At 40.7% G+C, this 26,401-nt stretch overlaps 1 protein-coding gene across 10 annotated transcripts in view; it reads left to right on the forward strand.

Annotated features, from left to right (window-relative positions):
* Nucleotides 1–26,401, forward strand: part of LDB2 (LIM domain binding 2) — a 225,062-nt gene that overhangs the window by 187,940 nt on the left and 10,721 nt on the right. For all 10 annotated transcript variants that reach the window (XM_086747301.1, XM_086747300.1, XM_086747299.1 and 7 more), the window contains one exon: nt 25,317–25,440. In XM_086747301.1, coding sequence (XP_086603427.1) covers nt 25,317–25,440 — 124 coding nt within the window. The remainder of the gene's footprint in view (nt 1–25,316; nt 25,441–26,401) is intronic.

Here is a 26,401-nt window from a genome sequence, read left to right on the forward strand (position 1 = left end):
ATGAGGAAAAGCAGCAGAAACAAAATTACGCACATAAGCCAAAGCACTGTAGACGCCCAGGGGGCTTGAGAAGGATGCTGTCTATGAAGATGCTCTCACTTCTCTGCTTATACTGTCCTCCCATGTTTCTTGCACCAAATTCTGCTAAAGACCATTTCATTGAAGAAGTTGTAAAGCCAGAGAAATCATAGGAAGGGTAAAAATATGAAACAAAATACTTTTTAACATTGATTGGTTTGGAGTGATATTTTAGGCTTTTTTCTCTTCAGTTCTGTTAAGTGAAATCAAAGAAGAAAGCAGCCTTTTTTGACACCTGCTATGAAGGCAGTTATGAGGCCTTTGTTTAAATGGAAGTTATGTCTGCTTAGTACTTCTTGAGAAGGATGTACCATTCCAGCTTTTACCCCTAATTTATATTCTCACACAAACCTAAAGGGAGCTTACATTGTTAACTTCCAGTGTTTGATTTCATTGCTCCTTTATAGTTTCTTTCTGGACAAGAATTGGATTAGAAAGAACTTCAGAGGATATCAACTGCAAGAGGGTTGTTGATTTCAGTGGAATTATACAGAGTTATACAAAAATCAGGCCAAAACAGGGGGAAAAAATAGAGGAAAAGTACATGCATGTAATATTCTTCTAGCTTGTTTTGACAAAGCTTTTAAAAGGTGAGCTGCTTAAATTTTCCTCACACTCATTTCTTTTAGGCATATAAACATATGCTTTCCCAAACAATGAATACAGTTCATCTTTGCTCAGCTTCCTACTAGTAAGGCTGGAATCTAATTCGTCAGACAGTGTCTGAGGCTAGTTATGGATACAGTCCAAAAAGCTGTTCATCTATTTGTGTAATCGTGGAAGGTGATGTATACAAAGGTGAAAACAAACATTTGTCATCACAGTCTAGCTTAAAGATGATCTGTGCCTTGAGAATAAGGCAATATGGGCAGTTTTTCTTCTCATTAGCTACTTTATTCGTATCTGCAGGGCCTGTCAGAAACATGCATTTAATAACACTCAACTCTCTGTGTTTTAATAAATAAGGCTGTATGAATCTATAGAATATCATGAAAATTGTGATTGTGCAGAAAACGCCTTTGGTGATGAACAAGACATCCTCCTGCTTAGAAGCGCTCAAAAAAAATTAAACAAAACGCAGAAAGGATTAATCTGTGATGACTTTTTTGTTTTGTTTTTGCTTATCACATAGATATTTTTATATAAATATAAAATTCTGTGGTTTCTCCAGTTTTAGCTGAAAAAAACCCTCCTATATTAGTTGACCGTTTTAGGCAGCATGTTACTGAGGCAATGGGAAGGTCCAGGGAGTGCATCTGTGGTTGGTTATCAGTATTAAACACCTTGAATGAATTGTGTAGCATCAGGAAAACCAGATGGCTTCAGCCATCCAAAAAGTACAAGAAAATGCATTGCCTGCAGGCTCTTGTGGCTATTATAAAATAGAAATAATTATGAAGAGGAGAAAAAAGTTTATCCATGTACATTTACTAAAGTATATGTCCATGACATCATTGTAAATGTGCCTGAAAGTTCTAGCATAGTAAAGCCATTTCCTAAAATGAGTTTTGTTATGCCTTCTCATATTTTCTGTGGTCTCCAAAAATCTAGATCTGCCTGCACTCCCGTCATCATAGTATCTGATCTTTTTGCAATTATTTTTTTATTTTAGCAATATTGTCATAAAAGCCATTACAGCTATTGCATAGGTGAGGATCTTTGGGATGCTCAGGACATAAAGCCACAGTCAGACTTACGGGCTTCATTGCAGCCTTCACTTAGAGGTTTATCTTTGACTGGTTTTCATTGCTTGGGACACCATGGGCATCTGTGCCATGCTGGTTTCAGCCAGCCATTCTTTTGTTTATTTTTACAGCACAGCATTGGAGGCGGTAAGTGATGCCTGGCTTTATCTGGTATTCCAGAACCCTTGCCCAGAAATCTTGACATATGAGTCAATGTCCTCCTTAACCTGAGGGAGTTCAAAGCCTCATGTGCTGATGCACCATGAACAGACTTGAAAAAATAGTGTGTAGTGTGAGCAACCTGTTGAAGCTGGGCCACGACGCAGCCAGGAGGGCATGGTTCCCTGAGTCAGAAAGGAGAGAACAAAAAGGAGCCAGATTGTCTCAGCTGCTAGGGAGTATGGCTGACTAAGAACGAGGACTTCTATGCTCCAGACTTTGCTCTCAGGATTCATTTTTTTAATTGAAGAGCCACAGAACAACACATTGGAGTGAAGGTGCCAGTGTTTGCTCTTCTATGTACTCAGCTTCTATTTCTACATACTTAAGCCATCTGGGTCTGTCAGATTTAGAGCTCATTTGTGTATTCAAGACCCTCAGGTTATGTCCATGCTTGTATATTAAACAGCATCTAGTGATGTTCTCAGGTACCTGAATGCAATGCCTATACTCTTTTAGAGCTGTCCCTGGCCTGCTTTGCTGACTCTCAAGTAGTTCCTGGGCACAATTCACGAGTTGCCATGATATAGACAAGGGGTAATGGTTTTAAAACAGAGGGAGGTAGATTCAGACTGGATATAAAGAACAAATTTTTTACAATGAGGGTGGTAGAACACTGGAACAGGTGGCCCAGGGAGGTGGTGGATGCCCCATCCCCAGAAGCATTCAAGGCCAGGTTGGATGGGGCTCTGAGCAACCTGATCTGGTTGGAGATGTCCCTGCTTCTTGCAGGGTGGTTGGACTAGATAGCCTTTAAAGGTCACTTCCAACCCAAACCATTCTATGATTCTATATAGAGTCCATTGCTGGAAGGCAATTTGTATGTGGTCTCCTGTCTTGGTTCATGAGAAGGCTTAACATTATGGAGGTGGGACATTCCCTGCCGGTTGGCCTTACTGCCAGAGAACAACGCTGGCACATTTAGTTTACTAGGGTTGCTATGGCTTCAGGGGGACCTAAGCACACTATTTTGTGAATTCTGAATTGATTGAGTATGTGCCAGGCTCACCTCAACCAAGGTGGGTGAAACACATCTGCCTCAGCAGGACTTTTATAGCTCATACTCTTGGAGTTGAATGCTTAAATGTAGGCACTTTGGGATCCTTTTTTTTTCTGATGTTGTATTTAGTGACACAACCATGGTCACAGACCAAGAATAAGCTTGAAGACCAGCTCTCCTAATTTTTCATGGTGGTATCATTGCCACCATTTCATTCCTTTTTTCCTGTATTAACAGAAACACATGCGTGTGTGTACTTATTCTTTCTGTCACAGGAAAATGCTACTGTTGTTCTCCTGCATACAGGGATCACAGTGGGTAATAACAATTTGCTCTGTTGGCTAGCAGGAGAAATGGCAGTCTCATTTTACTCCCCTCCTGTATACACTTCTAGTAGTGATAGGAATACCTTTACTTGCCTCTCTAGAAGGCAGCAGCTGCCCAGACTGGAGGCAGGCGTGTAACGGCCAAGCATCAAAGCACCCAACTGGTACATAACACAACATGTTCCAGGATGTGAGGACAGATCCTGAGTACTGATAACACTTGGAAGTGTCCAGAAAATGAGACTAAAATCTGAAAAAAAAATGCCAGCTCCTTCCTGTATACCTCTGGTCCTTCTGTGTCTGCGTGAGTAAAGTCAGAATTTACTCTTAGCTTTCTTTTGTTAGTGCTGCAAAGTCATGCAGCTTGCAAAGATTAGAGGGGTTCCTCCTTTCTGAGTCGCACTTTACAACAGAATTGTTAAGTGCTGAGTGCAGTGTTTTATTGTGGTAATTTATGAGACAGAAGGAACACAGCTTGACTTTCAAACTCCAAGCAAGAGTTTGCAGTGCTGGCAATTAGGAAAAAATATATTTGTACACGTAAAATGCAAGTCTTATCTGGAAATCGCTGAGAGATAATAATCTTGGGACCTTATGACGTTATTTTACCAAGACATAAATAAAGTATAACAGCAGTTTAAGGACCTTGTTGTGTGAAACTTTTCACAAATCTAGTAATAGATCAGCTGGTCTGTTTTTAAAAGGAGGGAAGGAAGACTATTTATTTCCCCCCAAAGGAACTGCTACAAAGCTATTTTCCTTATCAGAAGAACACCTTTTTCCTGAATGTTATCTCTTTGACATTTGTTCTGTATAACCTAATGAGAGCAGGTGGAACACCATGGGAATGAGTTATTGTTGATTTGATAAAATTTTAACTTTTGTTTGAAGCCTGCACATGGAGTTGGTATTTTGGGCCTTCATTTTCCTTATTGGTGACCTTGGGCTATTTTATAGTCAATAGAAGGAGAAAAAATAGTGCTGCTTTTTACTGCTAGGCTGTTAGGTGGTTCTGTGGCAGAGTTTCTATATATTTTTTTCTTGTGTGAGCAGCAGAGAGTGTTGCTTGATCTCCCCACAAAAAATGGTAGGGAGCATTCAGGATTTAGATTCTTCCCTGAATGTGTGATTTAGACCTCTTAGACATCTCATAACAAACACATGGTGGTCTTCCTGGCTAAGGGTCCTGCTGTGCTGTGCTGGCTGTGTGAAGCAACACATGGTGGCCCTGCCTACTGCCCCTGTTACTCAACAGAGCTGACAGTCCCCCTGTGTGCTGCCCGCCCTGGCAGCCAGACGCAAGCTGACCTTCCTGTATGAGGGAGGATTCCAGGAATTCCTCACAAAATGATCTTTTGACATGGTCATGCCCAGAAGATGGGCTTTCCTCTGCCACACATAAGGGGCTGTGCAAACCTGTTACTCCACTGGTGTCAGTGGTATTGGCATAGGGGTTTGTTGCTCCCCAGAGTAGATGCCACATTGCGCACCCAGTAAAACCCAGTGATCAGGAAAGGAGCTTGTATTTTGTTATACCCATGCTCTTCCCATGGCCAGCCTGTTTTAATTTGCCTTTTTGGCACTAAACAAATAAGAGTGGGGGAGACCTGAAGATTATAAATAATCACCATGGAAAGTAAAGCCATAGAAAGTAAAGATTTAACCATATCTGTGCCCAGGTGCAGCCTCTTCTCATCCTGGTATGAACGCAGAAGCACGTTAAACTCTGGATGAGACAGAATACGAGGCTGTGGAGTATCAAGGCTCAGGGAATACTTTGACACAGTGTCTTGAATCTTAAATGGCTCAACATCCATGGTCTCTTTACATGTCCCTAATACTTTACATGGTACTATAATACCAAACCCTGGATGAAGGTGAATTCCCAGTGCTGCTACTCTGCCAGGATCAGGGGGCAGCTTCTGTTACAATAAGAAGAAAAACTGCTTTAGCTTGGCCTGCCAAATAAATGACCATTCTTTGAAATTCCATCAAGGAAATGGTTCTTCTAAAAACCACTTTCTCCTCTTCACCATACTTGGCTACTGGGAAAACTAGAAGAGTCATACACCGATAAAAAGAAATTTAAATGCACTAGATGTAGTTTTCTCTGTTGTCATCTATCCTGGCTTCTGGCCAAAGAGATTTGGTCCCCAGCTGTTATGTCATCTTACTTATGCAGCCCAGCCATAGTGGGGAAAGGGTGATCCTCAAGAGCTCTTCTGAGTCAGACCTGAAAGCCATAAGCCCCCACAGTACCATCAGTCTCTGTTCCAGAATGACCCTTTCTGGGGAGCTGAGATAATCAGCAGTAATTAGAGCTAAAGTAAGATAGCTTTCCTTAAACAAGCCAGCAAGGATCTGGCTCAGAACACAGTCCTAAAAATGCCTTTGTCTGTCACCAAGCAGAAAACCTTCTCCAATTGCTTTCAGAAACCCACACATGGATTGGCCGTCTGTACCAGCTTCTTAAGCAGCATTTGTCCCACATCACCAGTTTCAGCTTCACGTTTCTGCCCACATGCTGCCTGCTCCTTTGGTTATTTTTTGGACAGATCTGTTCCCCCAGCTGGTTTGCTGTACAACCACACAAATAACTGGGCTCACACAGCAGTGGGGACAGCATAGTGCTGCTTAAGCAGTCATTGCCACCTAAGAAACAGCAGTCCTTTGGATCCCATCCCTTCCTAAATCTTCCCCATGATTTCTTCTGGCCTTGCTTTCTGGGAGAGGGGGAGAAGGGAGAGGAGGCAGCCAAATCATACTAACATCTCTGAAACAAGTTTTTTTCCTAAGCAGCAACTTATTCAATATTTGATGGGACATTCAATCAGAGGTTATGTAGTTGGACACAAATCACAGAATCACAGAGTGATTTGAATTAGAAGGGACCTTTAAGGGTCATCCAGTCCAACCCCCCTGCAAGGAGCAGGGACAGCTCCAACCAGATCAGGTTGCTCAGAGCCCTGTCCAACCTGGCCTTGAATGTCTCCCGGGATGGGGCATCCACCACCTCTCTGGGCAACCTGTTCCAGTGCTTCACTACCCTGTGTTGGTTTTGTTTAGTGAGGGGGGCGCTATGATGGCAGCTTCTGTAAGAAGCTGCTAGAAGTTTCCCCTTTATCTGGTGGACTTGACCGGGCCTAGGGTTGACCCACTGCCGGCCAGGGCCGAGACAATTGGTAGTAGAGTGTTCCTGATAATGCCTCTGCGATAACAGATTTAAGAAGGGAAAAAAAAATAAAAAAGGGAGAAGAGAAGAAGATGTGAAGAAGCTGAAGTGGGGGCAGAGAGGGAGAGGCGCGAGCCTTGTGGGCCTTGCGGCCCTCACCCTCTGGCCTCCCGCTGGGCGGCCGCCTGGCCCCAACTCGACCCAGCCTGGCTGCAAGAAGTGGAGAGGAGAGGAGATGTGAAGAGAACCTGAGAGGTGTCGGCCTGCCTGTTGTGAAGAATTGTTTTGTGAGTGGAACAGCTGCAGAGACACCAAGGTCAGTGAAGAAGGAGTGGGAGGAGTAATGCGGCTCCTGGCCAAGATTCCCCTGCAGCCTGTGGTGCAGCCCATGGTGAGGCCAGCTGTGCCCCTGCAGACCATGGAGGCCCATGGAGGAGCAGAGATCCACCTGCAGCCCATGGAGGACTCCACGCTGGGGCAGGTGAATGCCTGAAGGAGGCTGTGGCCCGTGGAGGGCCCGCACTGGGGCAGCTGTTCCGGTAGGACTGCACTAGGTGTCCAGGTCTCTCTGGATGGCATCCTGTCCCTCAGGTGTGTCAACTGCACCACTCAGCGTAATGTCATCTGCAAACCTGCTGAGGGTGCACTCGATCCCACTGTCTATGTTATTGACAAAGATATTAAACAGTACTGATCCCAAAATGGACCCCTGACGTACATCACTTTTCACCGACGTCCATCTGGACATTGAACTGTTGACCACTCAACCATTCTCAACAAAGGAAGAGTTTAACTCATTTCTCCACTCAGCCACAGCTTACTGAAGGGTTGGGGAAACTGGAGCATACCTAGTGAATATAAAAATATTGCCATTATTTTTCATGTTCTTCACACTGTTAATGTTCACTTTGTGGTGCACATACCATATTACTTCCCAGAACACTGAGGCTAGGGTTCTTCTGCAGTCTGTAAAACTATCTAAGAGGTTAAAAACAAGGATTCTGAAAGAGCATATTCCTGCTAAGGCTTTGCAGATCAGTGGTATCTGCAGACTAATTTATCCTCATGTCTTGATCAATTGACTTATGCCATAATGATCTCATACTTTTCCTATTCAATCTCAGAATATTTTAAATGATTGGAAATCTATGGTTCTGGCTGTGCTTTATACCCTGTGTCATCTCTTAGACTTCAGGAAATTTCTTAGCAAGAGTTTCCGTCTTTCAGTGGAGCTAGCTAAAGGGCTCTCCAAGCTCTACAGTTCTTCATCATCAGCTCTCAGAATGAACCCACTTGGGAAGAACAAGATAAATCAAACAACATAGGCAAGGACATAATGCAGACAATTCACAATAATAAAGTAGCTGCATTAGTCTCAAAACAGCAATTCAAAGGAGCACAGGATTAAGCAAATACTGTATATGCCAGTTCATTTGCACCATCTGCTGAACCAAGTATCAGAAGGGGAAAGGATAGTAGACACATGGGACTGTGTGTTGAAATACATTTGGAAAAAGAAAATTGTTTCAGAAAGCTATGAAAATGAAAATCTGGGTGCTTACAAGTCTGCAGCCAGGAGAGGGAAGGAAGAATGATGTCATTTCACAGACCTCAGAGATTTGATTTTTTCATTTACCATTTTTAGGAGAGGGGAAGGTTGTGGAGCTTAGTATTATCTACTCTGGAGTCTAGTTCGCACTCAGATAGGAATTGCTATTTAACTATTGCTATTCCACACAAGTGTGGAAATTATTATGCAGAGAATAAGAAGGACAGGTTTTTCAAACATGCTTGGATGCTGTGAGTGAGTACTTGCAAAGTTTGGGTTTGGACACAGTCACCAGGATATGGCCACGGACTGACTGTGCTTTACGTGGTTTAGTATTGTGTTCATCAAAGCAAGTGATAAGCATTTGGGTCCTTTCAGCTGATCTTTGGATTGATAAAGTTACTGAGGATGCTTTCCTGTAAAATGTGATCAAAAGCTGAGAAGCTCAGTTGTTCAGATACTACAGGAACAGTAATATAGGGGGAAAAGATTCCAGTAGTCTGGGAAGTGCTGCTGCATCTCTGTGAAGTGTCATATGGCATATTAGTACATACCAGTCCATTTCAGCCACTGCAAATATGTGTTTATTTCCCTTCATCAAGACTGCTTAAATATTGGAAGTTACAGTTTTCCCCTTCTAATATAAATTGCTATAAGAAACTTAATTGAATTGTTAATTATTTAATTGGTAATAGTTACACTTAACAATCTGTGCCACAAAAGATAATGGCTGTGGAAGCCAAAAGGCATTTGCACAGAAGTTTAACTTGGTGATAAATGGCTTCCTCTGTGAGATCATGTGTAAGAGCTGGAAATACTGTCCCATCTTTAAAGACTTGAAAAATTCTAGTTTAGATGCAGGGGAAAAAAAAAAAAGAGAGAGAAAGCATTTTCTATGTCCTTTCCGTTGGTGTTGAATTGGACAATATTTTAGAATGTGACTGTAAAAATTAAAAAGGTCCCTTAAACACAGTAAAAAGTAGTAACTGCTTAGATAGTTTAATCTTCAGTTCTTATAGTATTGGAACACTTCAAAATTACTGATAAAAGCATCGTTGATTCATAGATAGATGGTGTTAAAGGACATAAGGCATCAGCAGAGAAGCAAGTCTGACTTTGTGTATATCATAGGCTGTTACATTTTACTGAATTACTGCCAAACTGAGCCCAGTGGTTTCCATTTCACTGAGACATAACTGGTGTTTGGCAAGAGCAGAAAGTATCCTCACAGTACCCATTTCAAATTATGGAATTATTAGTTTCCTTATTATATAGATGGGACATAGAGTAGTTCAGGGAACCATTGGAAGGTCTTTCTGGATGCCGCATGGTCTACCAGGAGGCTATATTGTCAGGGAAAAAAAAAAAAGAAAACGCCACAGGAATCTTAAGGTCTCAGTAGCTCCTTCCCCATAAAACTGACTTCTCCTGACACTAGTGGTGATAATGAGAATTTGACGATTGTTCTGTGACTTGTGCGATATTTTCAGTCCTGGCTGGAACACATTAAAAAGCTGTTTTGAAGACAGAGGATACATTACTGTGATCACACTAGCAGAAAAGTTCAAAATCTCTCCTTGCTCTCTAAAAGCACTGAACTGCCTGAAAAAAAACCTGATGTGTTAGCATAGGCAAAATTACCCAAACTGTGTGCCAGAAGTAAAACTCCCATTGCCTTCCTCATGTAAGAAGATGTAAATTGTAAATATCTTTTTATAAATCATAGGATCATAGAATGGTTTAAGTTGGTGGGAACCTTAAAGATCATCTAGTTCCAGCCCACCTGCCATGGCCAGGAACACCCTCCACTAGACCAGGTCACCCAAAGCCCCATCCAACCTGGCCTTGAACACTTCCAGGGATGGGGCATCCAGAACTTTCCTCTGCAACCTGTTCCAGTACCTGAGCAGCCTCATAGTGAACAATTTCTTCCTTAGGACTAATCTAAACCCCCTCTTCTCTGGGGCCTCCGGAGCTGGACACAGTGCTCCAGGTAGGGTCTCACCAGAGCAGAGTAGAGGGGGAGAATCACCTCCCTCGACCTGCTGGCCACAGTTCTGATGCAGCCCAAGATGTGGTTGGCTTCCTGGGCTGCAAGTGCACATTGCCAGCTCATGTTGAGCTTCTTATCCACCAGCACTCCCAAGTCCTTCTCCTCAGGGCTGCTCTTGATCCATTCTCTGCCCAGCCTGTATTTGTGCCTGGGATTGCCCCGACCCATTTGCAGGACCTTGCACTTGGCCTGGTTGAACTTCATGAGGTTTGCAGGGGCCCACCTCTCCAGCCTGTCAAGGTCCCTCTGGATGGCATCCCCTCCCTCCAGCGTGTTGACTACACCACACAGCTTGGTGTTGTCGGTGAACTTGCTGAGGGTGCACTCTACCCCACTGTCTATGTCGCTGAAAAAGATGTCAAACAGCGATGTTAAATAAAGTACAAAAAGCTAAATCATCATTGTTGTGATCAGAGTTTCTGTGTCTTATGAGCTTCTGGAGACATTGTGGCCACTCTGGAAATAACAGCTGCACTGTCCAGCAGCATCAGGACCATTGCATACTGTTTACATGCATTGGTGATGTGTGGACAGTGCTGTCTGCAAGTGGTTACAGATTTTGGCTTTCTGATCCAGAAACATAGGTCTTTCCAGTTAGTCAAATACCTCTTCACCATGGAAAACAAACAGGACATCCCAGTCACCAGACCTGTAGCTGTCATTAGGTAGACAGTGTTCTTGGCATAAGTGTCTCTGGCTGAATTTCTGCTAGTAAACCAAACAGAGCTACAGCACTGAGTTGAGAGCTGGCATATAAATGTCCACCCAGGTAAGCTGTTGGCATGTTTTCTCAGACAATTTATCCCCTGCCACCTCACTCTCTCCCAGACCGCGTCTCAGTACCATTCTCAGAGCAGCCTGGGCGAGGGGTGGTTTCCAATAAGAAGAGCAGGTGGGGCCACTCTCCACTGACAGCAGGCAGAGTTTAGGTGTGTGCACGCAAGCGCTGCTCTGTCACGTGCCCCGAAGGCTGAAGAATGGGCCTCACTCATTTTATTTGGGAGCATAAATGTACCCGTAAGTCTGTGGTTTTATTAGTACTGGATCCTTGTGTGCTGGATCACCAAGCCGTACAAACTTAGCCTGGATCAGATGGGAGCAAAATTACGTTTCTGTTTTATTAACAGAGCATCTGTTGTGGAATTTAGTCTGACTTTGTGCTGGGCAATACCTTGTCTGATGCTGGAATGGAACTGGCAGATGATTCCTTGTGTGGCATGAAACATGCTAATACAAAAGTAATATTTTTGAAAAAATTTGAACTGGTCAAATTAATTTCTACAAGCACAGATCTCTGCATCACTGGTACCCAGGAGCTTTAACACCAGAGATGCTGTGCTGCTGAAGCACAACCTTAGTCACACAGTTAACGGTGGTGAGAGCAGTGCTGCAGTGCAGTTGGTGGCACTGACACATGCACAGAAGACCTTTTTCAATAATGCTGTTATTGAGAACTTCAAATGAATGGATGCATTTGAAAGACTTCCCAGAAAATACATTTCCTTTTCAGCTGGCAGTTCAGTTATTCATCTAAGTAGTCTGTGGATTAAGTAATTTGACAACCATTGAAAGGTTTCTTTTTGTGAAACAATTGTGTGTTATTGCTCTCTCCTTTTTCCATTTCACCTGTACAACTAACCCAGAAATACAGCACAGACATATCAAGACACACGCCGAGACCAGGCAGCAGCCACACCAAGTAGCGTGTGATGATGCAGGGGCATCTGAGGAACCACTGCAGGACAGGCTTGTAAAAGACTGGGGAGGGAAAAAGAGAAGCAGAAAAAGGGTTAAGAAGATTGGATTTTCCTATTTGCTTTTTAGTTCACTTCTTTACATACATGTGGAAAGAGGGAGCATGGATCTTAGTCACTTCATGTCACAGAAGATTAGTGCAGGGGAGGTCAAGTTGAGGTACAGCATCATGTATTATAAGACAGTTGAATTATCCGGTATCTAATTTAGTAAGATACCAGGCAGATTGGGCAATCTGATTTGTCTAAATGTGTAGCGACTGTTGGTTTGGTTTGGTACTTCTCCATCTTTCTGTCTATGCTGCAGTGCAGGGCAGGGGGTGGGAAGAGGCTGGACTTTTCCCTGTCAGAGGGGACATTAGATGTGTTCCTCTGGGGGCTGCCTCCGCAGCACCGACAGACCACCGAGCCCTTGTGTGAGCGGGTGGTGTAAGGCACTGCCATCGCTGCGCACGATGCCCCACGGCGCTGCCAGATGCAGTCGTTCTGGGAAGCGGGGGCTGCAGAGGCCGGTGTGTTATACCTCCACCTGACCATCAGATCCACCTGCCTTAAATCCCATCTCTGTTTGTGTATAGATCCTGACAGAACAGCTTGAGTACACTGTGTACAGTCAGAGGAAAAGTATTGATTTTGCTGCACCTGAATAGAATTCCTAACAGAAAAACAAATCTAATGTTGGTGGTTTGGTTTTTTTTCTCTTTTGACTTTTGTGTGTGTGTTTCTGTACTCACCATCTAGTATTTGATCCATATGAAGTACAGAGTTAGAGATTGATTTCTGAGATGAGCACGACCCAGGCTCTGATCTGTGCAGGCACCATTTCAGAACCAGTAAATAATTTCGCCCATGTTTTACTGACTGATTTAATTGAAGTGCAAAGTATTAAATTCCTTCCTATGTACAAATCAAAGAATCAGATGGGCAGTTATTACATTTTTCTGGGGCAATTATTAGGAACCGTGCCCTAGTACATCAGATTCAAAATGTAGTTCATCGGGAATTCATTGGACCAAGTGACAACTAGCCTGATCCGAAGTGTGTCCTTATTTATTTTGAGGATGTTGCTGTGAATTAAGTTTACTAAAACATTATTTTAATGATAGGTACAGTATATATTAGTTGTGTTACTAATTATATTGTTATGAAAACAGTTTAATCACTATTAACGCACACACTATCAATACTTAAAAGCATGGTTGCCTTACGGTGATAATACAGCTTCACTAGTGGATGATCTATGACCGCAAGCATTAAATACTCTCTACTTTAAATCATTAATCCCTACTTTCTTTGAATACGTTTAATTAAAAAGTTCCATTTTCCAGTAATTGCTGTTTTATGTAACCCCAAAATGGAATTTTATTGAGGCACAAGGTCTTTTATATAAACATCCATCTGTCCACAGCGTAACAGTACTGGGACAAGTTTTGTGGATTGGGTGAGAAGTAGAGAGATTACAGAAGACTGTGTCCCTGTAAGAACTGTGAACTTTTGTCCTCTGTGTAATGGCTCTGGAGGATTTTTGCTTTCATAATTTTGGTACCAAACAAGGGAATTGCAGTCAATAGGAGAGAAAATAATGAAACAAAGGGTTTAGTGTCTAGTGGAGTTGCTTTATTAGTTTACAAAGAAAAGCTCCTTCCTTATTCCTTTTTTCCTGTGTCAAGCTCTGCACTGCGAAGTATCATCTGCTTTTTATATTGTTCCTTTCTATTTGAACACAGAATTAAGCAAACCTCAATTGCATATATAAAAAATACATATACATATATATCTCTATGCTTCAGGCCGAGAGCTATCACTAATAAAATAGAAAATATGTTGGTATTAATAAGGTTGGCATTCAAAAAGTATGAAATAAATGCATGGAAGTTTGTCAGCTTATTAATCATTCCATTGTAAGTGGTGTTTTTACTTTCATTGCTCTAACATCTAACCACAGTTCATTGGCTAAAGGCCAGGCTAGCTTTTGCACTGGCACATTACCATGCGGTGTAGTTCTGTACTTCTCTTCCATTTATTAATGCTGCAGACTTCCTACAATTCAGGCTAAAAATAGAACTGGTTATGTGAAAAACACTGCATTTGTGCTTGAGCTGCAGTATAGAAACAAGAGGATTTTATGTGGACGGAGAAGAGATTCATGACACAGAAGAGCTAGCTGCTTATACTCTGGAAAAAGCTTTCTTTTTGCATGGTTGTAAATAAGATTAGAGTTACTATGTACACATTAGTCTGAAGCATGAATCATAGTTGTGGTATTGCCTCAGTATGTAAGAATCTTCATGTGTATCTATTGTATGAAGGAAAGCTGGTTTCTTGCACAAGGAAACCTGAGAATAGTGTAATGTACAAAAGTGAGTTTGTAAAATCAAAGGCAAGGTGATGTTTTACTTCTCAGTATAAAGAGTCTCTCCATCTGTGGCACATATTTTGAAGTATCCTCAAAAAATTATACACTAAACTAAAACTTCAACCACACCACAACATTTTTAGTCTTGTTTATTGGCCAGTCATCACCTCTCCTGTTGTTCTGCTTTCAGTATCTTCAAGGCAGCATCTGCTGTCTCCAGACCACTTCACCATGAAAACATTCCTAAACTTATGTCCAAGTTGTAATACAGCTGCACAGCAAAAATTGTCAGCATTCAAATGCAGTCCCTACACTCTTGATCTTTTTTATAATGCTGTGATTTGTTTTGGATCAGCAGCAGTTTGAACAAGACAAACAACATCCCGGATTCCAACTGAACCTCCGGGAGCTTCCAGGGACACAGGTGAAGAGTGATAGCGGATGCATTTCATAGTCAAAATGAAAAGCAGCAAAACTGATAAGGTCTCATTGTTGCACAAATAGAAAAAGCTAACAGTTTGCATATCAGAAATATCAGGTGTTAGGATTTGACTCAGAACTGCTGAATAGTAGCTTGTTTGCCTTTGGAGAAATAGAGGGGAAGGAAATGTCATGCAGCAACATCACATGTGATAGTGATGGGAGATGGCAAACAGGGAAATAGACCTTTCCGATGCTGTTTCCTAAAGATACTGTTTGGACTGGCTGTGATGGTGGATTATTAAGGAATTCTGATTATTAAGTATCTGCGCTTGGCAAAGAATAAGAGAGGAACGAATCTCTTTTGACGTGCACAACAGTCTCCGAAGTCACCCTTGTTTTGTTCTTAACTCAGTGCTAAGTAAGACGCAAAATTGGTGATTGTGTTAGGAGCAGAGGCAACAATAATGAAATAAGAATAAATTGTAAGCTGTATGATTTTTGAACTATCTAGAGAAAATGAAATTAAGAAAGCTTTCAAATGTCATATGCACCAGGCCACCGAAACACAGTGAGGTAAAACAACAGCTGCTGGGTTTCTGTGTCGATTCATAACCTATAACTGGATGTAAAAAAGGAGACATTAGTTCACAGGACAAGGCTCAAGTAAAAAATATTTGGTCCAAAGTGCTTAGTTCCTCGTCTTAATTATTATGGACCAGCCTTACCCACCATGTAACGGTGGAACTCCATCCAGATCCAGCAATATCTGAAATCAATAAATCTGTTCCGATTTACATTAAAATTTTGTCCTGACAAGCTCTCTGAAATTGATACTCAGTGCAATACCAAGTACAGTATAAAGGATCATATCATGCAGTCAACATGATGCACTTTGCAATATAATTTAACACTAATATTAAATTAAATTACAAAGGAAAACTTTATGATCTCTCTTAGAATCGTTTAAGAGCTTAATTCTGATCTGAGATTTTTGAGACAAAAATCTTGCCTTTTGATCACTGAATACACAGATAATTGTGAGACACCATATGATGGGCTGTATGAGACTTCATTATGATACAAGCCTGTGATTTGATGTATTGATCCTTTTCTGCAGTTAAGATCTCTGCTCAAGGAGAATGCTCAAGCAGATTGCCCTCATGGCAGAAAATATCGAACATTCTATATACTTTGGATGAGGCCAGATTGCACCAGGAGATCCACAAGGAAGAGTAAGATGGTGAATTATTCAGATTCTGGGTTTCCATGGCCTTCAGAAATAAGCCCATCAGGAGGAAGATGAGACTTTTCCTCTAAGTCCTTTTGTTTTCATTAGCTGAAAATACATACACCAACTGGATGTAGTTTGCCTCTGCCTTTGGGATTCCAGGAATATCTACTTGTGTTATTGAAGCCAACTACCCTTACTTTTCCTGATTCATCATCAGGAGAAAAGGAAAGGAACCAGATAACCTTCACTGTTCACTTTGGAAGCAGGAAGAGGGATGAGCCCAGCTGGTGCTCATAAGATTTGTGTGATGCTGCTGAAGGAAGAGTTTTTCAAAACATCTCCCCATTGTACAGAGGGTGAATAGGGAAAAGAACATTTAAAGAAAGGACATTCTTTTAATGGCTGGGTAATGAGAGGAAGGGTGAACAATTGAAAGTTGCAAAGTTCTTGCAGAGAGTCCAAAAATATAATTTTATTTAAAATAGTATTAAATCCTCAAAGAGAGAAGCAGGAATACACACAATAAAACTCCTTTCTAAACCCATAAACTATAGATCTAAATAGAAAGATTAAGAAAAATGACAAGGAAAGTAAAAAGAGCTACTTTTTCCAAAAGTCTGAGAAGAAAGGGTTATCAAATAGTTACAGCAATGACTGGAGGACCTAGAATGTTTATTTAATGCTTAAGCGTATTGTGAAACAGAATTCCTTCCAACACGTGCTGTAATGATGAGCGTACTGCCAAAGCGATAACTAAATAAGGCAGATGTCAAGCTCATCTCCCGAAATGCAGCTCCAGCATGAGTGGTTTCCCTCAGACGGGGAAAGGAGAGCACATCTGACCAGTTCAGCATTCATTACGTGTATAAACTGAAGATGTCACTGAGACTGCTCATGTCCAGTGTAAGAAATGCTTAGTTTGGTACAAGATGAATGCTGAGGAGGCCCTCAAATGAGGGTCTCCTCAGGGGAGAGTGTGCTTGGCTGGCTGCAAAGCATTTCAGCTGCAGTTCTGCAAGAACAAGGCCATTTACAGCAATGCTTTTCTGGTTACTGAAGTGTTGAACCCGGAGCCCTTTCATTAGTATGGACACAGTGCAGGGTATGAGGAACCTGAAGTCCTGGGTGGGATGCAGGAAAGGAAGGAGAAGCTTTTTGAATTGTAAAGGAGGTTGTGTACCTTCGTAACCAGGCACATGATTTTGATGCTGTCACTGATGCCACCACCCGAAAGGGCAGAATTAATGGCCCTGAGAGTTAGCAAAGTTTCCATAATCACATGCATTGCTCCAGAATGCGTGGAGGAGGGGACACTGGTGGAAGCTGTTAGCTAGCTGATATGTTAAAAAAAAAAAAAAAGAGAGAGAGAGAGAAGGAGAGAAAGAAATTAAATTGAGATCCAACACACTAACAGGAATTAGCTGCAGCGCTGGTGATGGCTGTGCTGTGTTAAGAACTGTTTCTGTTTCCTACCCACTCGTAGTATTTGCCTGGAAAAACACTTTTTTTTTAAGCTTAGCCTTACCTGAAATGAATGCTTCTTTCCATTCTCACTGTTGCTGGGAATTGAAATGGCTGCAGATACAGAGCAGTGTAAAAACATGATGAGCTATGTAGCTTGGGAGCAATTGAGCAGCTGAATACTGCATTATTGAGAAATCATTCGCTACCTCTGGGTGTTAGTGAGAAACTGGAGAGTTCTAGACTGGCATTCAGGGCAGAGCACAGGATGAATAAACATTACAGAGTGTGGAGTATTTACTAGTGAATCCAACATGGAGCTTCAGTTGTTGCATGTCATCCCACTGCATCTTGCAGGGTTGGCAACAGACAGGAAAGAAATAGTGAATTCCAGGAGCCTTGTGGCAGAATTGATCTTATATTGTTTCCTAAATAACCAAATTATCAATGAAATGAATGACATTTCGCTTAATGTGTGGCAGTCAATCTGCATAGCAAAATAGCTGTATTTTCAAGTGACAACACGTGAGAACCATTTAAATATACATCAGGAGTCCTCAAGGGACTTGTAGATAGCTACATGAAATGGTTGTTTTCATGTGCATACCTTAATGTTGCCAAATTATTCCTGGCTTAGTGTTTTCCCTCTTATGTAGTTGAGATAGGAATCTCTTCAGAATGAGGGGCTCAGTAGTTTGCAAAATATCCGTGTATATCTCTGGCATTGTATAAATAATAAATAATAAGCTGTAGATGCTAATGATCATTAATATTGCAAGTGTTGAGCTGGAAATTCTAATTCTAGCTTCTTCGGTGTCTGCAAGTATAAATATTTCTTGAGTCAGCATGGTGAGTAGTCACAAAACATGGCACCTTCTCCAGTGCAGAGTGATGGCTGTTAAGTATATCCCAGACCCAGTAAATCTCAGGTTGTGGAATTTGTCCCAGAATATGCTCTTGCTATAGTATTGTGCTGCAGAATTAGTTTCTACATTTTTTAAAGCTAGAACAAAATATCCACTCCATATGGTTTTGGAGAGGTACATAAAATATGAGCCAAGTTCAAGCTGATGCAGCACTGTCTTGCTGAGCCCTGAACTAGTCTAAAACAATTTATTTGAGAGGTGCAATCACATTCATCTCAATGAGATTTTAAGTTAAAGCCTAAAGAAAGAAGTTTCAGTGACAGTTTTTAAACCTTTTCATTACTATCTGTTTAAAGCAGATGTATTTCATTTATGAGTAAATACAATAAATGTGCCTTTACCATATTTCCAAGCAGTTTCCCACCTTCTTCTGGATTCCAGAAGCTCCTATTTTTCCCTGCCTATGTAGAAAAACCAAGGACTTCAATCTGCTTATACACTACCAATTTAAAAATCTTTGGCACAGAAGGAATTGGAAATAGAGAGCAGTAGTCACGGTAAAGAAGTCAGGGATGAGTCTATGGTATTGGGCTACTTAAGCTATTGGGGTTAAGAGCTGACTTTTCATTCTGTCCCAAAGATCATCCAAGGTTTCACTAAAATAAATGAGCCTATCCAGATTGGATTTGGAACAGTCAGGTTAAAATAACTACTTTTACAATTCAAATCAAAGTGGTTACTGAATTTGCTGCTTGCTACACTAAGTACTGCAACATTTAAAAATTGGTCATTTATTCCATTTATGTATAATTACATGGGATGTACAATGAACATTTTTATTAGTGTCCACATGGAGTGTACAGTGGCTCTTCAAAAAGTTAAAGCAGGTAGCAGACCAGTATGTTGAGTGATGGGAATCTCAAAACCACTTATTTTGGCTTAGAGTTTATCATGCAGGAAAGGAGCATGGATATAGTTGATCCACTCAAATGCACTGATGGAAGAGACTTATATTTGAATTGACATACTGGGCAAGAGCTTAGAACAAAGCAAAAGCAATCCCCTCCAGAAAAACAAGTATGTAAAAAAAAAAAAACAAACTTCATTTCTTTTGGTTCATAAAAAAACCCCAAAACATTTCTCATTTATATCTCCATGTTTTTAATGGAAAACAAAGATGGTTTTTGAGATGAAACTGTTCCGTATTGACATGTGATTCTTAAAAAACACAAGCTATTTTGAGCAGTGAATTGCAAGCCAGCCAGTGAAAGAAGCAGCAATATGTTCCTAGGAAATTTTCATTCCTCCCTCTGTTCTGCAGAGGAATGATACTTATATTAATTTTGAAAAACAAGCATGAGCAGAGAAATTTAAACTCAGCTATAAGCCTTCCCTAGTTCTAACACCAAAGAATGAACTGTATTGAGGACTGCAGCAAAGCATTACTGTTCCAGTGCCATACTGCTGGGAGTGCAGAGCACTTGTACGGGGCTTTGACACCACTCCTGGCAGTCAGACTTTCAGGTATAGCTCTTTCACAGGGGCTGAAAAAATATCCATAACATGTCCCCTTCCTCATCGCAGATGTAGCATATCATGGACCTCTGGAAATACACATCTCTGGATGTCCATAAAACAGCGTGCGGAGACTTTTCAGCTTTTTGCAGAAATCCTGCCCCACTGAAGTCAATGGGACCTTTCCCAGGGAAATGCACTGGGGCCACCCAATTTCACCAGCAACATTAACTGGAGTCATTCTCTCTAGAGCACATATAGGGTATGCAGAGGGAAGACTGCATTTCAGCATGGAAATAAAACGTCATTGTGTTCAGATTTGTTAGTTAATAACTCAGAATCTTTGTGGAGGATAAAAAATGAGCTCTCAAAGAAAGCACTGAACCCCTTCAAGGCTGCGCAGTGTATTCCAGGTACCTTCACTGTCAACATCCTACCTGAACATTAGACAGTGACTAATACCCCCATTCAAATGGGTTTTTGTCACTTTTAGGAAGGGTTGTAAATCTCTGTGAGCTCTGACTGTGCAACAGTTCCTATTATTTTCAAATGATTAATACAGGCGTTCAAACAGAAGCTTCAAGCATCAAAGGGTTAAAACTAAATTTCAGTAGAACTTCAGGGAAGACTCTTGTCAGGTTCCTTGCTGGTTTGATTCAGAAAAACCTGATGTTGTCTCATCATACATTAAGATTTTTAAATGTCATCTACATGAAAACTTTAGAGAATGCCATTTTTTAATTGTTGTTACTTAAACTTTTGCTTATACAGACAAAACTGGTAAGTATGGGAAGACACAGTTCTCAAAACTTGCTTCTTCTGGTAGACTTTGGGACTGGGCTGCCCAGCACCTACTGACCAGATACGTTTCCTGCTTTAAAGCAGCTGCCTTTGTGATTATGTCAGTCTTACCATCTAAGGATTACAAAACTCGAGTCCCACTGAATTCTGTTTAAAATGCAAAAGGCATTGACAGACTGCAAGGCTGCAGTTCTTTTGTGCTCCTAGCATGTAAGCAGGAGAAGACTGTTAGCTGGGTTAGCTTGCCACCTGCAGCTCAGAGCCGGCAGGACCGCACTGTCTTCAGCAGCATCACAAACCTTCGCTGCTGGAAATGTAAAAAACTCATGGAGACAAGAGGTTTCACTGAAGAGGGTAATTGCTAATTAAATTAGCAATAGAAGACGTAAGCTTTTGGTGTGCAAAAGTGAGGTAGAAGAGCGCTTTCGCATGAGTCTTTGCTAATCTTCACTGCTCGCAGAATGTGCGTCTATTCTCAGAACAGAATAGAAACCCGGTGTTAGAATAAAAATCATAAAGCTAAATCCGCTCTTGGTGTGACTGGAGTGATCTCAGAGCTGAATCTGACCCCTTACCTAGAAGGCTGATTTTGGCTCTGCTGATAACCGAAGTATTACAGGAAATTACATGTGGATCCATATTCTCAACTCTCCAATCCTGTCTGCAGTGCCTCCAGTATCTCCTCATATAACTCCCTTCCTAATACACACTGTTTTTTGAAACCTATAAATGCTAGTCTTCTCCTCTTAAAAAAAAAAAAAGTCATTAAAAAAAAGAATAAATCAAATCCTTCCAGATGTGTTTTACTAACACCAAAAAAAAAAAAAAAAAGTGCTTTATTATATTCCCTACTTTCACTTCCCTGAGCCCCAAGGGTATAACATTACCATTTTCTCAAGCTGGATCCAAGCCCTGAAATTGATGAATTGTCCATAGGATCCATATGGAACTCTAGCAAAGTCACTGCCACTCTGCACAGCACCAAAATGCATGCCGGGCACTCGCAAACATAAACTTTTCATGCCAATGACTTCTCTCACGGTAAAGGGCTGCGTTCATCTCTAGCGCTGGATCCAGCTCACAGCTATCCACAGTGAAACAGCGATGGTTCTGCGGTCATGGTCAGATATCATTGTGATGCACTGAAATCAGAAAACATGTCTGGCAACTAATTCTAATAATATCGGGTTACTAAGCGTGATGTTCTTTCAGTATGTTTTAGTACTGCAGAGGGGAAGGATATATTCTATTATGATACATATTATTTGAAATATATTTTAAAAGCTGAAAGAAGCATATTTTTTCTTTTCACTTTGGGCTTTGTTCAATTGCCCACACACTTAAGACACCTTCTGGTGCCTGAAACATGCATGTGGAGCCTTGTGTCCTTCTGGGACAGCAAGAGAGATCAGGTGGATCAGATCCAGCATAACCTAGGGCATTTCAGCAGGCACTAGACACCTCTGTGCGGGCAAATGAGTCCCACCTTTTGTGTTGTCTAAAGGTGAAGCTTAGAAATGTCTAACTGTGTCTTGTCAAGCATTGCCATTAAGGGTTCTGGGTTCCTAGAAATGTAGAAATTATTTATGTGATCATACATCGTCACGGCACTAAAGTCTTTAAGTCTTTAGGGTATTTTCCTGGATGACTGATTCTGAGCTGCGCAGAAAATACTTGTGGAAGAGATTGGTTTTGTTGGTGTTCCAAATATTATTATAGTACTACAGTAAAGGCTTGTACATTTTAATATTATCTAATGCCTGAAAAAAAAATGTTAAAATAGATGTTTTGAAAAGGAATCTCACAGAGTGAGATTAGGTGATCTGTGGGGAATAGGCAGCCTAAGCCTCAGGCTTCTTCTATATGCCAGTGGATGTGGGAGTATGTAAAACATTTTGTTAGCTTTGTTTTAAGAAGTCACTTTGTAAAATGATGCAGTCAAACCAGCCTGCCAGTTACCCTGTTCACTGGCAGTTAAAGATGACCAGTGGTTTTGGTCAACCTAGTTCTTAAATGTATCTTGTCCCCACATTTTTAATCCAGGTTTTTGCAGAAACCAAGGTACTGATCGCCAATGGCAGGTTCCTCAGACATAAGATAATTGGACTTTTCCTCTTTCAGAGATTTGGTTTTGAGTCACTTTAGATTTCAAGTAGGTCTCAAAGGTCACTGAAAAAGACTGTGAGATTTAATATCAATCATTGTTAATCCACTTCGTTTTCCATTTGTACCCAATTCACATGAGGTAGACACATTTAAATGGACTTGTCACTATAGAGTACAAGCTGTCCTGTTACTCAGGCATCCAAAGCTGACCTTACAATTTGCAGACTTTAGAGGGAGAAAATGTTTGAGAATTTTCCAGTTCCAGAACCAGAAGAGGAATTCACACAAGTCCATACAACTCCTAAATATCCAGGAAATAAGACTGTCCCCTGTCCCAGTGTAGATGTCCTGGTGCTTGTCATTTTGAGTCCATGCGTGTGAGACCAGTCAGGCATTGCTACATTTTGGGTCTGTATCCCATTTTAATCTTGTGTGTGAAGTGAAAGAGATTATAGACAGGATTAGCAGTCAAGATACCTACAGGCACCAGGGACTGCATAGTTCTCCTCATTGTGCGTTACGGTTAGTGCACAATAGGAAACATCTTTGCCAGATGATAAAGAAGAAACATTCTTTGTTGCCAACAACAAATATATATGGAGGAGTAAATGTGTCATGAATAAAGTGTCCCTAAGGAAATCTTGGAAGACCCTGTGTGTATATTTACATACTTTTAGTCCCAGCAGCAGTAGAGTTATGTGAGTGGATTGTAGTGCTCTGCCCAGGCTAAATAATTTGTTAAGAATTATCACAGCTATCTTCTTGATGCTAGTTACTGTCTGCTCATAATGATACAATTTGGACAGCCCTGCCAGAAACTCACACTTTTGAGAACCAAAGCAATGGTGTCAATTATGATCACGAATCTCTCACAAAAACACACACAAAACCTGAGCAAGTGCCTACAGGTTTCAGAATAAATTTAATAAACTCAAAATACAATACCTTTTTCATAGCATAAACTGGATCCTGCACATACTTTAGGACCTGATGCTCTTAATTTTTAGTAGAATATTGAACCAGAGGAAAATCTGAGCCCAAAGTGCACAATCTGATAGCAACTCTTTGTCTATTAGATTGCCTTGCAGATATATTGCATATATCTAAAAAAATCTATGTAAAAAGTCTATGCAAGAAAAAAAGTCAATGAGGCAACTACAGATTCAATTTCTGCAGTTGGAAAAAAATAGTTCCTCATACTGAAGCTCTTCGTTCTCCCTGCTGCTTTATTATCTCTGTTTTAACTGCTGTTAATGAAAGGCTCATCAGAAGGCAGTGCCGATACACAATAATATTTAAACACTGAATTAGTCTCTCAGTCCTCATAGCAGCTCCCTTTCAGCTATTTTCCCTGCGTACTTGGCATCTCCATTTATATGAATGCAAGTGGGGTGCATGGGGGGAGAATGGAGCAAACTGATCGGCTGTGCAGCCCGGAGAGAAGAATTTGCCTCATGTCTTATATATTTGTTAAAGCTTGGAAGGAAAACATTGCCTGTTGAAGTAAATCCAAGCAAGATCTGCAAAAATTAAGTAAACAACTCAACCCAAGACTCAGCTTAAGTTATGCCTTTCTGTAGTTGCCTTTCTAACTTCTAATAATTTGACCAACTTGTTGCCTTACTTCTGTTGGTAAAAAAAGCCAAACCTTCTGCTTCTAAATGAAGTTCTGCTTTGAAAAGTGACTAAAAATGGCATGCAAGCCCCATGTTTATTCTGTGTTAGCTATTTCCTTATCAAATGTGCTCAGTTAGCAAGTAAGGAACCTTTTCCTCCTATGTGCCAGCCTTGCAAATTCCAGGTGGAATCTAGGGGTCAACCTGGATTTTTTCTTTTCATGTAGGATGACCAAAAAACCAAGAATCCTGCAAGTGAGAGTAAGCCCTCGATTACACATGTGCAATTCTGTAGTCTTCTGTGGCTTTGTGTAAGGTTTAACTGACTGGAAATGATTCTGTGGTGATAAACAGGAGGGAATAGAAACCAGTTCACTGTGTTCTTTATGCTAGATCTGCTGTGCTAACAGGAGCAAAAAGCAGTGAGCAGTGATTTTAATTACTAAGTGAAAAGATAGAAAATATATAAGACTCTATTTAAATAAGAGGTTTGCTTGAAATTTCATGTTTTCAGAAATCTCCAGCTTCAACATAATAGAGCATTCAAGCTGACGAGGGAAATGAAACGTTTTTTTCTTGGACATGTCATTCATGTGGTGGGAAGAGAATGTATAGTCCTCATAACAAGAAAGGAACAAAATTATTTGAATTATTTTGCATGCAATAGCAAGATAAAATATCATGTTTACAACCCTCATTTGTGAGGAGTCTTCTTTGTGGAGTGCAGCAGGTCAGAAGATCACTGTGTGTACATTTTGCTATACGGGAATGATAACCCGCTATGGGCGTTTTATTATTTATTCATTCATCTTTGCAGCTTTGGCAATCAATCAAGCATGAAAATTTTCTACACTTCTGACATCTCTGTAGTCTGAAAGACCAGAGTTGAAGTTTATCTGATATTTTTTTAATACTTAAAATAGTAAATATTCAGCAAAAGTTACCAAAATTTAGAGCTTTGATCCTGCAATCCCAGAGCCGTATAAGGCATAGCCTGTTAGCAAGGGTAAAAAAAAATCCAAGAATATACTTTCCAGCTATGTAAATACTAATCAACTGAGTCTTGGCTTGGATGAAGTAATTATGTTCTGACTTTTTCTTGCAGTTGTGTGTAATACTGGAACCAATGCAGGAACTGATGTCAAGACATAAAACTTACAATCTAAGTCCTCGAGACTGCTTGAAGACTTGCTTGTTTCAAAAATGGCAGAGAATGGTGGCCCCACCAGGTATGTTTCATTTCCAGTATTTTGCTTATTTTATAGTTAAATTAATGTAGAAACAATGGGAAAATTTACTGCAAATTTACTTACAAAGGAAAGGAATAAGAATTAGAACTGTTCCAAAAGTAAGCCTGAAATGATTCTGATGTTTTATGATTTCAGTCTGACCCAAGTGATTTAATTTATAGATGTGCACATTCAGATGGTTTCACTGTGACTACGATATAATTTAGTACAAAAATATGTGTAGATGGAATGCAAAATGCCTACTGGCTCCATTAGAATTCATCATTTGTGTAATTCAGCTTCCTGCTGTGGCTCTGAAATTACAGCTACAATTCATAATTAATTGTCTTTGAGACTACTATAATGTTATTTACAGGCGCGGACCTAATCTCCTTTCTCTTACACCTCGAAATAATAATTCTCTCTTTTTTCAGATTATTAAAGATTTGTGTATCTAAGACTATTCACATAGGTGCCCAGGCCAAATTTTGAAATGTGCAATTGGCCCTCTCTGTTCTTTTCTGATTTAAGAAAAGTTATGTAATTGTCCAAATTTGCTCTGGGTTTGGAAGACTCGCAGAGAAGTGGCATTCAGTACTCTCTAACTTGTTTACTTGGGAGTGGAAGTTTTAAAGATGAATCCCACATCAGAGGCAGAAAGAACTGAAGTGGTGGCTGCTCATATGATGTATGGATGGGCAGTGGTAGGGTAGAAAGGTGCCTTTAGCCCTTGCCTCTGGCTGGGTCAGTTGAAGCTGTACCCTACATCAGAATAAGACCTGGATTTTGTTTAGCACTAACTGTTACTTCCTGTGTGACATTCAGTAAGATACATGGTCATTTTGAATGTCATGATAGATATCATGATACTCCCATTGATAAAATGCTTTCAAATGTCTTTATAGACAATGCTGAGAGAATAAACCTTATTAGCCCATAATACAAAATCGAAAGCAGATTC

The sequence above is a fragment of the Chlamydotis macqueenii genome, chromosome 4 (assembly GCF_036417535.1).
Source record: "Chlamydotis macqueenii isolate bChlMac1 chromosome 4, bChlMac1.mat, whole genome shotgun sequence".
Lineage (NCBI taxonomy): Eukaryota > Metazoa > Chordata > Aves > Otidiformes > Otididae > Chlamydotis > Chlamydotis macqueenii.